Below are 14,287 nucleotides of genomic sequence, written 5' to 3' on the forward strand. Positions count from 1 at the left end.
CCAGCTGTAGGATAAGCCATAACCAAGATGTGCTAGAAATGACAGACCATCTACAAGGAAAAAAATGGTTTACAAGGAGTCAATAAAAGGGTACAAACAAAATTACAACCTGTGAGACTTTGCATTCTGAGCCATGTGAAAATGACCTTTATGAAAACTGTCCAGGCTGACTGGTACAAACAAGCAACAAAAATGTTGGCTCACTTGCAAATGTTATTCTTTTTACAAGCTTGTAACATTCTTTGCACTGGACACGTTAGCCTTTTCCTGGAAATTTTTTATTTCAATCATTTAAAAGATACCATCATCATAATGTATACATGTATTATTGTGAATTTAAAGTAAAAACAATTAACTGAAAACAGCCTCAAGTTCCAGGAAGACTTGTCATTCCCACTGCTGCATTTGGACAAAGAAGTTCTCAAGAGTTCCTTCACCTACCCAGGGCGTTGAGAGTCCTCATCTGCTGGTGAGTTTGAGGCTGTGCTGGTTGCTGGCCAGGAACCTGAGGCTGCAGCTGCGTCTGGGGCTGGTTCAGGTAGGGGAGTCCAAGAGCAGCATACGCTCGCTGCATGGAGCTGGGGTCTATGGGATTTGGGTTACTTAAAGAAGTAGCATTCTGCTGGCCTGTACCAACAGAACCAATTGTGTTCTGAATTCCACTAGCTGGAGACCCCAGGATGGCTATAACAACAAACAAAGACACAAACAAAAAAGATAAGTAAAAGGGAGGAGGCCATAAATGATTTAAAAACTACTGAGGAGCAAGTAAAAATTTATCGGAAGACTCTATGTATGTCATGAAGTATCACAACCAGGCTACCAAGGAAGGAAGTATGCAGAGAGAAGGATCCTATTCTACTCATCTATTCTGCATGGCAGTAGTTGAGGAGCAAAAACCTAATGAAAATTCAAGCTTCTCTCTTAGAAAGTAACAGACCATAATATCAGAGACGATTTAATAAAGCTGGTCAAGAAAGAGCATACTTGATTGACTGATTAATCTAGTTGTAATTTACAGATGGAAAGAGGCTTGGCAATTCTGCAAGGACTTGCATTTACACAGGTGTCACCTCAGCACCAATGATATGCAGGAACTAGCTCTGCCACCAACAGCCACCCTTAGCTTCTCTAAAAGAAATCTGTGTGTGGCAATATAAAGAACTCCATTCCCAAGAGCTTCAATATTAACTGACAGATGACCCCAAACTTGCAAATCTTTGGTCATTTCAAGTTCAATTCATCAGTCAGTCTGTCCATCCATCCATCCAAATGTCCTCATTGGTAAGCACTTACCATGTAAGTTTTATGGCATACTATTTATTCTTATTCCTCTCTGTCCAACTTTCCCAAACTTTAGAGTCAGGTTATAAACAGCAGCTTATAAAATTGATACTATAGGATATGATCTTTAATATATAAAACACTTACACTAAGGCCTTCTTTCAAAATCAGACCATTACATATATGAGTTATATTTTCACTTTCAACCATCAGAGGTACTATAACAACTCAAATACTTATCAGAGTAACTTAATTAAACTAAAAGGTGTTAAAAAAAAAAAACCTTGGTAATTACACATTCCATACTATTAACTTTTCTAATAAGGATATTCACATCTCAAACTAATTAATTCTCATTAGTCACAATTACACACACCAAGCATCTTATTATTATAAGTGAAAAGCAATTCCCAAGGTACATTTTATGACAAATGTGTAGCTAAAATAAGTCATATACAATGTATTTTTTCTAATAGTTACTATGTCCTCAAACTTTAAACATGTGCCCCTTGTACTCCTGAAACTAATATGCTAAATCTTCTAAAAGTACTATGATGTAAAAAGGAAAATCTTAATGGTAGGATGACTTGTTTTTTCTATCACCTTGTGGTATAAGAAAGAAGAGACCCAGACTACACTTGATACACATAAAGATCAATTGTGGGGAGGAACTTAAAAGAAACAGGGTATCTACATGGCCTTCCATTTCTAGGCGAAGATGCAATAGCTGTGCTTTAGCGACAAGTTCTCCTTATTATATTCCACTTTTGTCTACACTTCCCCAAGTACCATCCTTTTAGCCAAAATGCCCCACCTTAGGGTGAATGCCATTCCCAAGTCCAAGGTCACTTCCAGGGCAACCAGAGCCTCCCATGGAATCTGCTGACACGGTCACTGTATTTTATGTTTGTGTTAAAAAAGCATTTATTCCTAAACATAAAACATTACTATATTTTTAAATATATATATATACATTTCAGAAGGCAAGTAAGCATTTGGAACTTGATATTTCTAACGATCAGAGCCATGAAAACAAAGTATAAACAAAAAATATCTAACATTTAAGCAAGGCCCAATGTGAGTCTTACTTCAGGATAAAAGAACACAGACATCTACTTTGGGGGTGATGGCTGACTGCAAGGGGAGTTATCAGGTAAAAGCAATCATAAACTCTGTTTTTGGACCTCAAGATGCTACCAACCTTGCCCCCATGAATGTTTTCCTGATCTCTGTCTTGGGCAGCAGTTACTTCTTCCCTGAATTCTCACATCACCTACTGGGCTTCTGCTTCTCTTTGGGCATTTACACTTCATACATTCACTGGCTCACTCCACCAACTGAGTACATATGCCTCAAGTGTGAGACTGTGTGCTGGGGGCTCTGCTAGGCTCTGGGATGAGCACCAATCCTGCACTCATGGATCACAGAGTCTGTTGGGAGAGAACTGCAGCTCTGGACCCCATATCAGGGAGGATCACGCTCATCATCTCATCTTCCTTGTACATTCGCTGAAGGTGGGACCAATGTTTGACTCCTCTTGACTCTGTATGTTGAGGTGCTTACCAGCACAGGGCCTTATAAAGTCTCCTCAGAGTTCGAGTGAGCTGTAGCAGTCTGGCAGAGTGAGTAGCCTTCCTCAGACACTTCCTACCCTCAGCCCTGCAGCACTGAGCTCTTCGGGCCGAACAAAATTAAAGGAGTACTAAGAACAGCAATGCTTCATCTATCTGGCATCATCGAGAATGAGGCTGTCCACATTAATCAGTTTTATACATTATTGATGTTTATCTCCTTCAGTGTCAAAACTTCTTGTTCTTTTTACCATTTTTACATCTTTCTTCCTTTTTTACAGATGCTATATATTTCATACATAATCAACTAACTGTCATGTCACACAGTGTTGTATTAGTCGGCATTCCTGCTACCAGCATGTCTTTAAACCAATCCCTGACAACTCCACTACCCCACTTCTCCCCACTGTTGCAGCTTAATCAGGAGCCCATGACCTATGAAGTAAAAGGCTACGTTTTGTGCTGAGCTATCTCCAGGACTCACTGTCACTTTTCATGTAGGTCCAAGGCAGTCCTTTCCCGGTGAGCACAAAGATGGCTCTATTGTAGATTCCATGCATAGGATACCCTTCTAACTTGAAACATTCAGTTTACCAGGAACTTCACTCCCTAATCATTCTGAATTAAAAATGAACTCAATCGGAAATCCAATGAAAATTGACACACTGATTTCCAAAGCTGTCAGGGTACTGGGAGACATGCCACAAAGCAGTCAAAGCAAATACTATCTAGTCACCTCTTAGATTTCTAGGAAAAAGTTGTGCTGGAAGTTACTCAGGCCTGCACACATCTCTGCAGAGTTGATCTCACACAATGCCTTGCAGGTGCTATGCTTGCTGGGTCTGCCTTCCTTTCCAGCACCTTCTTGTGCACAGTTCAGGACAGGATAAAACAGAACACCCTAGCCTCAGTGGCAGGCCTCCCATCAAGCAACCACTGAGCAAGAATGCACAAACTCTCCAACAGGTTTTCTTTAGAAGCCAAATGACTCAGGAGGGGGCAACACTATATTACCCAGAAGGGCAAGGACTACACTATTCCAATCAAATACACCACCAATGACTGTCTGGTACTTAAATTAGGGACAAACAAGCCTACTGCTCTGTCCCTAGAGCCATTAAGGTTCTACTGCCTCCCCTGCTCCCCACCCCCACCACTGTCTGTCAAAAGAGGTATCTGAGAATCTCTGAACAGCTCTCAGAGCCTGTTCAACAAACACTTAACAGAGCACCTCAGAAGCTACTCTATGAGTAGGAATTCTAAGGAGGTAGAGTTGTACTCAATATTATGAAGGGAGGTGCTTAAAACAATCAGAGGTACCTAAAATTAGAACAAATAGCCAGGCCAGGCACTGAGCCAGTGGAGGTATTCAAGCAATAGGCTGGAGGACTGCTGACTGAACACTGTCAGAAGGACCACACTGCAGGAATAAATGGGTTCAATTTGGCTCTGGGGCTGACCCTACAGAATCCATCTGACAGTCCTTGTGGGTTTGAGTTAGAAAACCCTCGGTTTCTTCCAGATAATGACTCAAATCTTCTAAAACAGCTCCAGGAGAGACACCCAATCCCTCCAAGGCATTAAAGGCATCTCAGCTGTTCATGTGCATACCAATTATCTGGAAATTTGTTAAAAAATGCCTATTCTAATAGAGCGCACCTGGGATGGGCTCCAGTGTCTGCATTTCTAACAAGCCCCCTGGGAGTGCCCATGTATCAGGTCTGAGAACTACAGTTGGAGTAGGAAACAACCTCACTGATGAGGCAACATGAGTTCTAATAGGGAATCTGGTCATGTGTCCACACAGCTCCGGCTCTATGCCACCCTGAGAACTGGAATTTACTGACAGTCGGATGCCAGGACTGACATTAGGATTAGATAGACTCTTTGAAAAGTCCTAATTATTCAATAAAATCTGATTATCTCTATACAGGACTGATAGCTTGAGATCATTGATTACAGAATCTCTAGAAAACAGAAAACCAAAAATCTCAACAACATAGCCCAAAAAGGTAACCAATGGTCTGGGTTTCATTGAAAGAACATTAGGTTGGCTTTACAGGTAATTCCAGCAGGTTCCCTCAATAGAGACATCAATGAGAGAAGTTGGATAGTGGAATGTGTGCACCAGGTAAGGTGAGCAACTATGGGAAACCCTGCCTAGAAAGTACATAGACTTGGTGGCATGAGGCATATGCTCCATGGGCTGATACGGTTGGGTCTCAGTCCCCAGAGGTCATCACCAATTCAATACAAACAGTCCCCCTCTCCTTGAATTACCTTGCTTGCACAGGAACTTCTGAGTCCTGCCAGACCTTGCCCTTACAGGTATGTCACCTGTGATGACACTGTTCATGCTTCTAAAATGTTCTTCTATTGTTACTTTATTGAAATTTGGCTCCATCTAGCAAACACATTCTCTCCTCAAGGGTTACTAATACTAGTGACTTCTCTCCACCTTGTTCCTTCAGGTAATACCATAGTCACATCATTTTTAATGTAGATATTCTGACCCTGGAAGCCAACTTTAAGGTACTAGAAGGCCGAATCCACATTTCCTCTCTATTGCCTAAACCCAATGTTCAGAGTTGAAAAATACCAACAAACATTTACAGAAAAGATATCACTGAATCTTTCACACTCATACCAAACTCTTCTATCTATAATCACAAAACTGATACAGTCCAAGTTGAAACCTAACTTGAGAAGCATTAAAAAAAAAATTTAGTAACAAGCGCTTTCATTTCTTTCATGAAAAATTACCAAAACTTTGCACAAAGTTTATATTATAAAATCACCCTGGTAACACCTTACATTATGACTAGTAGAAACACTGTGGTTTACCACTTCACAGAGCACGCACCGGATTAATTGTCACAACAGCTAGGCAGTTATAAGGATGTTTGAAAAAAAAAAAAAAAACCCACATGTCTCTTTTCTCTTTTTTAAATAAAAACCACATAAAGTGTTTCTTAAAAAGAGAAATCACAAAAGTTTACAATGGTCATGGTGATACATAAGGTCCCAGAAAAGCCACACCCCCAAATTAAAAGTTCAGAATGAAGTCTTAACTCATTATTCACAGAATACTGTACAAGATTAAAAAGCCTATTACTGAAATGCATCCTAAAACAGAAGAAATTGTAACCATCACAACATACTGGTTTAAAAAATGGCTTTATACTAACTTGGGGGAAAAACAGACTGCACTGTACTGAACTACTGTCCCAAATACCTTGTTTAGAAGACGCAGATTCCTAGACTTTCACTTTATGTAAGAGATGTCCTGAAAAATTATATTAGTTGAAATTTTGGTCAATCAAAAAATGATTTAACTCATTTTGGAAAGTGACTTTGAAAGGAAACTTAGCAGGGCTCCTTCTACAGAGAGGGAGGGAGAATAATAGGCCATGATCCCAAGATGTCTCTCCTACATGACATGGACACTGCTGAGCAGAGTCAGCTCTCTAGGCCTTTTCTCAAGAGGGAGGTGAGCTGGACTTAAAGGAAAAGCACATGGGTTATCACCAGTGTTCTACTCCCTGACACTTAAGAACAACATGCTTTTCCATCTTTCCTTGTGCCAGTCGGAAACAACCAGAAAGAAAAGCAGCACATACTCTCCAGGTGGGAGCGGGGGCTTGAGGAAGATAATCAAGAAGAATGAGAGTGATGAACATATAGCCACAAACAGGGGAGGGTGGCAAGATGGCACAGACAGGACGGAGGAAGATGAGAAAGACTGCTGTGCTCAAAGTCACAGGGAGCAGTTCCACCCAGAGGGTTGACATGGTATCGAAGAAAACGTCCTAACTGTCCAAAATGAGGGACACATCCAAGGACCACAGTTTTACCTCTAAAATGACAGGAAAGGACTTGATACTGGGAAGAGATGCACATCTTTTCACTGCTCTGATGCCTACAGGGAACCCCTGGAAGCCACAGGCAAGCCTCCTGAGCAGGGATCACTGCTCAATCGATCAATCAGCTAAAGGCTACAGAGATGACTCCAAAGACAACAAAACAATGGGAATGATCAGAATGCGGCCAGTCTGGGGCAGAAACTCTCATCTGTGCTGAATAAATTGTTAGTTATGCAAATAGGACTGGGAACTGCAGCTCCATGGAGGATGGAAACCTCACAAATGTCAACATGTGGGATTCTATACTGACTGGCCTGCCTGCCTGACTTGTCTATGACACAGACCCCAAACTTACTTTAGAATTAGGGGTTTTTCAACTCCAAAAAGAAGTGTCCCTTGCCCTACCCCAAAGTCACTGCAATTACAGTGGCGACATTCAAATCCTCAGATACTGAATATTTATCAAGAGACAGGAAGAGTGGTCACATTGGTGATAATCCTCTTCCATTGCTCTGCTGCTGCTAATTCTAGTGCAGGCGGGTGGAGGTGGCTGGGAATGAAATTCCAAAACAACCATGCCCACGGAGCACGCTGAGACTGTCTACTTGTTAAGCTTTGCTTCATCCTTTTCCACTGTATGTCTCCACTTGCTACTATACTTTGTGGTTAATAATTTCTGCGCTACTTCTTACCTATGCTTCTGTATTCTCTTCAGAAATAGCTTATTTTCTCATCTCCAAGCTTCTCTACCCCCAATGCTCACTTACTTTGTTGGTTTCGCTTGTCACTGGCATTTTTCAAAGGGAGGCAAACAGGACAGTCATGTCGTGTGCAGTTCTTCCAATGAGAGATGATTTGTCGTGAAGATGCACAATGGGCAACTATGACCAGAAAAACAACGAGATGTTATTTTTCTATCCAAATCGTCACACTTTCAATTACACCTAAATTATAATGCCAGGTTCCATAGAAAATGGTAACAAGTGTAACCATAACACAGTACAGGCAGTCCTCAACTTACAAACAGGCAGTTTCCCAAAAAGTTTGTAAGTTGACTGTTGAGAATTCCAAACAGAAACTTTCCATAGAAGCAATGTTATGAATGATGGTGATTAAGGTTCAGCCCACAAAACAAAACAAAAGCTATTTGACCTGAAGTACTGAACAACTGGAATAAAAGGTACAATAAATAATTCTGCAGTGTCATTATTTAAAATAAAAATGTTATAGTATGTTTCAGGATGAAACCATCTAAATACTATAGGTGAAGAAATACAGATAGAGAAGCAAATGAGAAGTCTGTGGAGATTCTGAAGGGGGCCCTGGACACTTTTCAAAGCACTTCAGAGGATAATTAAACCTGATTACTCTGTCTTTATCTCCATTTCCATACTAAGGCATTGCCATTTCTTTCTAAAGGTCTGGTATAACCCTCTTCGGCTTCCCCATCAAGGGTTATGCTGGGGACTCACAAATGTCACAAAGTGAGATAGGCAGATAGGGAGAAATTCTCCCTAAGGTTTATGAGCACAAGAAAGAAAAGGAAAGAGGATAAAGCTTAGAGGATAGTAGTTAGTAAGAAACACTTTCTTCTGCAGAATCGAGGGGGCTGTGGTAAAAGAGGGGTAAGGGGGATCACGTGATGTGCCTAAGTCACCACCTCAAAGGGAGGGAGGAGGTGGCAGAGATGATATTGTGTGCTCCATTCCCCAGGTCTCAAACAGTCACCCAGTATCCTGATTAGCTTCAAGATGAAAGTGTGGAGGAGCAAGGCAATGAGCCCTGGGAGCCTGAACACATGACACAGCCGCAAGAGAGATGCTTTGGGTTGAGGGAAGGGTGTGTAACATGCGGATGTATGTGCTACAATATCCAAAAGAAAACCATGATCTAGATATTTAAAATTAAGGAAGAGTGTGCCTAAGAAATGACAAGAGTCTTCTGTGACAGCCCTGGCCGGCATGGCTCAGTTGGTTGGGCATCATCCTACACAGGGCACATGCCTGGGTTTCAGGCATAGTCCTTGGCTGGGGCACATGCAAGAGGTAACCGACCGGTGTTTCACTCTTACATCAATGCTTCTCTCCTTCTCCTTCTCCCTACCTTCTCCCTCTCTCTAAATAAATAAAATCTTAAAAAAAAAAAAAAAAAAAAGTCTTCTATGACAGAGGGAGGAGGAAAAGAACAAATGCAGGGCACAGCCTCATCCAGTAGAAGGTCACAGATTATTATTATAAAGCCAAATCGCCTTTTTCCTTAGCAGTTAAGTGTTCCAGTGGCGTCTGAATGGATGGTGTATGGAGATGCAGGTTACGGGAACCCTATAATAAGAGAGCTGCCTAAGAACAAGAAGGACAAATTTCATCCGAAGATCTGTCAGTAGGATTTCAGAAAACGGCACTTACCTTGACAGGCTTTTCCAGCCTGACAATGGGTCATGTGATTCAAAACATTTTTCATGGTTCGACAATGTGGGAGAGAGCAGGCCCGAACCTCTCCGTTTGCTTGTTCTCGTCTCTGACATTTATGAGCATGAAGCAGTAGAACCAGCTGCTGCTGTATCAGTTTGCGTTTTTCAGGATCTGCAGTGGGGCCCGTTGCAATTGCTTGTGTAGGTACAATTCCCACTGATGTTTGCATCTGAGACTAAAATAAAACAAATTAATAAACATTTTAATAATCTTTTAGAGTTCCAATTCATGTTATTATTTTTCAAACTAATGCTAAAACCAATGGATAATATTGGCACAGAGAGAAGGCAGCTGGTATGGTTCTCTTTAATTCATCAGAGACTTTAAGGAAGATAAAGAAGCAAAGAAATAAACCAGCCGAGAAGAAGGACTGATTAAAGTTCACTTGTGTATGATTGTCTCACAAGAAGAAAATGATGCTCATTCTTACCTGTATAAGAGGTGACCACCCCCCCAAAAACCTGGAATTATCTTATGGAGGGTGGGCCCCTTGTAGTGCAGACTTCTCCTGCTAGGTGAGTGTTCTAGGAACCCATCTGTATCAGTGTACCAACTGGCACTGTTGTGAGAGGCTGCATTCAGTTTCAGTGAATTTTTTTTGAAGACTCTTTCAAAGCCTTTGCCCATTTCATGATGGGTGATTTATGAGCACACCTGCCCACACTGCACTGAGTTTTCAAAAACAGCATCACCTCCCGCCCCCGCCCTACCCTTCCTATTCATCCAATCTCACCTGAGCAACTTGTTTTTGTTTCCCCAGATGAAAAAAGTCCTCAAAGGGAAATGTTTACCAATGTGGAAGAGATGGAAAATGGCAGAAGCACTAAAAGGTATCAAAATTGGTGAGTTCAAAAAATGTTTTAAGCAGTGGTAAAGTCTTGATAGGTGTACTGCATCAAATGGAGAGTACTTTGAAGGGGACTGAAGTTTAAACATGTAAGAAGAAATACACAATTTTTTGTAAATAAATTCCAGCTTTTTTTTCTGGGTCCCTGCTCATAGTAACCTAAACCCAACTTGTTCTACAATATATACAAGTTAGGAAATGCTGTGTATTACATTAGGTGAAACCATATAAACTGCTGTTTTTGTAGGCCCAAATAGCCAAACACTGACAATTTCATATGGTTCAATTTAACTGAAAAATATGTGATGGAGAATAATCAGAGCCACCTTCTAGATTTCATTATTTTGTGATCAGAAGGACAATACCTACAGTATTCATTATCTGCTCTAAAAGACTAATACGACACTTATCCTTAATATGACCATCCAGTATAATTGTTAAAACTTATGAATCCCATTTCCCTCCATTAAAATTTCCACTTAAGACATATGACAGTATTTTCAAAAAATATCTGATGATCTGCTAACGATACAGAAATAGTTCGGTTGCTTTCAACCCTTAAAAAGAACAAGCCAGACTGATTGTGCCTCTTAACTGCAAAGAAAATGGAAAAGGTGACCTATGGAGTCTCCTTATTCTTTACAAACTACAGACAACATTCTTCAGAACTCTGATGTCCTGACACTCCCAAGTTGATTTTACAATACTCACTGCCTCCTCTGAAGGACACCACCAATCTGACTTTTCAAATGAAGAATTAAAACCATATACTTGCAATTAGGAGGGAAAAAACTATTTAAAATATTCCTTAATGAAGCAAAGCTCATTTTTAAAGTTACAGGGTTTTCTGGTTTGGTTCCAGCTTTATGAGAACTCAAAAAATAAGCACGTTGAAAAGCTGCATGGCTTTAATCAGCATCAAAACTCCGGGAAGCCAAACTAAGGTCTGAAGCAAAGGTAAAGTCCTAGCTGGGAAGTAGAGCTTGCTGACTGGAGTAGTAGTTAACTGAGACCAAACAGCCTCTTTCTTACATTAATTTCCCCCTGATTATAAAAGTAATGTAGACAACTTGGAAAGCAACACAATTACTAAGAAAATAACACTTGAATCCCAATATCCAGGAGTCTAATATTGCAGTGCTGATAGATTTTTCTTCTTCCAGTCTTTTTTTCTGTGAACATGGATTATGGTATGAACCATAATCCTCTATTACATATGATAAATATTTTTATCTGGCTTGTTATTTACTCCAGGGTCTGTCTATATGGTATGACAGCAGGAATGTATGGCTGGGTATAAACTGTAACCTTCCTCCTCCTTTTCTTGCAATTTAAAATAAAGCTGCAATATGTAGAGCTTTGGACTATGCTCCAACAGCATCAGTATTGATGTTAAAAGTCTCCTCCTTCTTCAGCTTATTCTCATGAAAGAAAAAGGAAAAAAAAAAAAAAAAAAAAGCCCAATCAGAAACTAACAGGAATGGACATACGGAATGTGAGCAGTCTAAGATGATACTTATTTAGGTCTCTTTCTTTTGCATTTACAAAAATTTCAAACATAGGAAAGCAGAGAGGAAAGGATACCTTAACAAAATGACTGATAATTCTTTAATATTTGCTTGTATTGCTTGTACCTAAGTCCATACACAAATTTTTCTAGTTGTCCAAAAAAAAAATAAATAAATGATTTTTACACCTGGTTTGCACAAATCAGGACCCAATTAAGGCCCACACCCTACAGTTGATTGTTGTTTCCCCCTTTCCTTTATTTTCTTTTCCCTCACTAGAGGAGGTTTTCGTTGCTTTTAGAGAGAGAGGAAGGGGGAGGCGAAGGGGAGAGAGGAACAGCAATGTGAGAAACAAACAGAGATTGGTTGCCTTCTTGTATATGCCCTGACTGGGGACCGAGCCTGCAACCAGGTACATGCCCTGACCAGGAATCAAACCCTCCAGCTTTTGGGGTCTCCAGGACAACGCTCCAACCAACTGAGCCACACTGGTCAGGGCACCACCTTTATTTTCTAATGACAGTGACTTGAAGAGACCAAGCCTGCTGTTTCTTAAAATACAGAAATGCTATAAACAAATAAATAGAAATCATATTTAAAAAATCAAGTAAAAAATTCTAACCTTGCAATTAAATTATAAACAGATTGCTTTTAAGTCATTAAAAGTTAACACATTGTTTCTCACTTGGGATGTTCTTATTAGCATCTTTTGAACTATACATGACCATATGCTAAAACCTCAACATGCAGAAATTGCGTGGTTGGAAACCATACAGCACATTCAAAATGTTGTCTATTATCTGTCTATCCGTAGATGCTTAATGAGCTCCACACACAGTTTACACGTGTCTCAAAAGTAAACTGAAGGATGAAGCTGAATCAATAGCAAAATGGAACAGAAGACATGCCTCATGGCCCTGTGTTTGGCCCTCCCCGTGTAAACCTGTATACTTACTTGTGCAGTACTAATCCAGTTTGCAAAGTGCTTACAAACACAGGGTACATTTAACTTCCTCCTCTCTCAAACTGTTGCTCAATGAGATGAAAGGGTTGTATGAACTATAAGTGGCCTGAAATCTCTGTCAGAGCCGTTCTCAGATTGTACAGACTTCCCTTGCTTAAGTCCCCACTGTTCGGGCGGGCACTGAGACTAAAAGAAAAGTGCTTAAACAAGAACCTACATCTAAAAATACAGAACAGAACTGCAGCACTGAAAGCACTCACAGAAGTAGAGCATAGGTTTTATGTGATTTTGTTTGAAAAACAGTAAGAATAAAGGGAGAAATCTCTCTTGCCAGATACCAAAGCTATAAAGCTACAGATTTCTTTATACAAGTCTTAAAAAAAACCCATGTACACTGATTCCTACATCACCATAAAATAGAAAATTAAATTCCAGATGAATTAGAATGCATAAAAATAGATGGAAACAAAAATATCAGAAAAAAAATAAAGAACATTTTTAGAATGAAGATAAAAATCTTCTTAGCATAAAGACGTAAGTAAGATTAAGGTTTGAAAAAGGGAAAACTGTGGGAAAAATTTTTGTTTTTGAGAAATGGAAATAGTCAAAAGTCAGGATCATTCTTAAAGCTCCTGATACACAGGGTGGGGCCAAAGCAGGTTAATAGTTTCGAGTACACGAAACACAGTTGGTTCTTGTATTGTGATTTACTGTATTATTTTCCATACCAACAACTGTAGACCTACTTTGGCCCCACCCTGTGTGCTGCCAAATTGTTTTCCAGAAAGGTTGCAGGACTTACTATACAAAACGTTTTATACCTCGGTGATGTTTTAGAAAACTCAATGGAAAGAACAACAGTTTTTTCAACTAATGGTGATGAAAAGGACAAGACAACTGGATATCCACATGAGAAAAAGGAGGGTGAACCCCTTCTTCACATGAAACTCAAAATGAGTAAAAGATCTAAATGTGAGAGCTAAAACTGTAAAAATGTTTAGAGAAGATAACAGGAGTAAATCTTCATGACCTTGGATCAGGCAATGGATTCTTAGACATGCCAGCAAAAGCACAAACAACAACAACAACAAAAAATAAACTGAACCTTATTAAAATTGAAAATTGTTATGTCTCAAAGGACACTATGGGAAAAAAGTTAAAGACACCCCTAAGAATTAGAGAAAATATTTGCAAATCATGTATGTGATAGGGACTTATATCTAAAACATACAAAGAACGTTTACAGTTCAATGATAAAAAGATAAATAACCTAATTAAAAACTGACAGAAGATGTCAATAGACATTTTCCCAGAGAAGATATACCATTGATCAATAAGCACAGATGCTCAACACCATTAGTCATCAAGGAAATGCGAACCACAAAGAGATATCACTTGGCATCCACCAGGCTACAATAAAAAAAGACAGTAACAAGTTCTGGTGAGCATGTGAAAAAACTGGAAGCCTCATACAATACTGGAAGGTCAAACTAAGCAGCCCCTTTGGAAAAAGTCTGGCAGTTCATCAAAAGGTTACACCTTGAGTTACCATATGACCCAGCAATTACCCTCCGAAGTATATACCTGAGAGAACTGAAAACATAGGGTTACACAAAAATGTATACACAAATGTTTGTTGCCTCATTAGTCACAACAGCCAAAAAAAGAAATCTAAAAATGCCCATCAACTGATACGTGCTACAACATAAGCTTTGAGAACATTATGCTAAGTCAGCGATTTTCAACTGGTGTGCCATGAGAATTTTTAAAACATGCAAT

General features: G+C 39.8%; 1 protein-coding gene across 1 annotated transcript in view; it reads right to left on the minus strand.

Moving 5' to 3' along the window:
* Positions 1-14,287, minus strand: part of CREBBP (CREB binding protein) — a 135,173-nt gene that overhangs the window by 53,775 nt on the left and 67,111 nt on the right. The window contains exons 4-6 of the mRNA XM_024553300.4: positions 9,124-9,364; positions 7,486-7,599; positions 442-684 (exon numbers count right to left, since the gene is read on the minus strand). Coding sequence (XP_024409068.1) covers positions 442-684; positions 7,486-7,599; positions 9,124-9,364 — 598 coding nt within the window. The remainder of the gene's footprint in view (positions 1-441; positions 685-7,485; positions 7,600-9,123; positions 9,365-14,287) is intronic.

Source organism: Desmodus rotundus, chromosome 1, assembly GCF_022682495.2.
Source record: "Desmodus rotundus isolate HL8 chromosome 1, HLdesRot8A.1, whole genome shotgun sequence".
Lineage (NCBI taxonomy): Eukaryota > Metazoa > Chordata > Mammalia > Chiroptera > Phyllostomidae > Desmodus > Desmodus rotundus.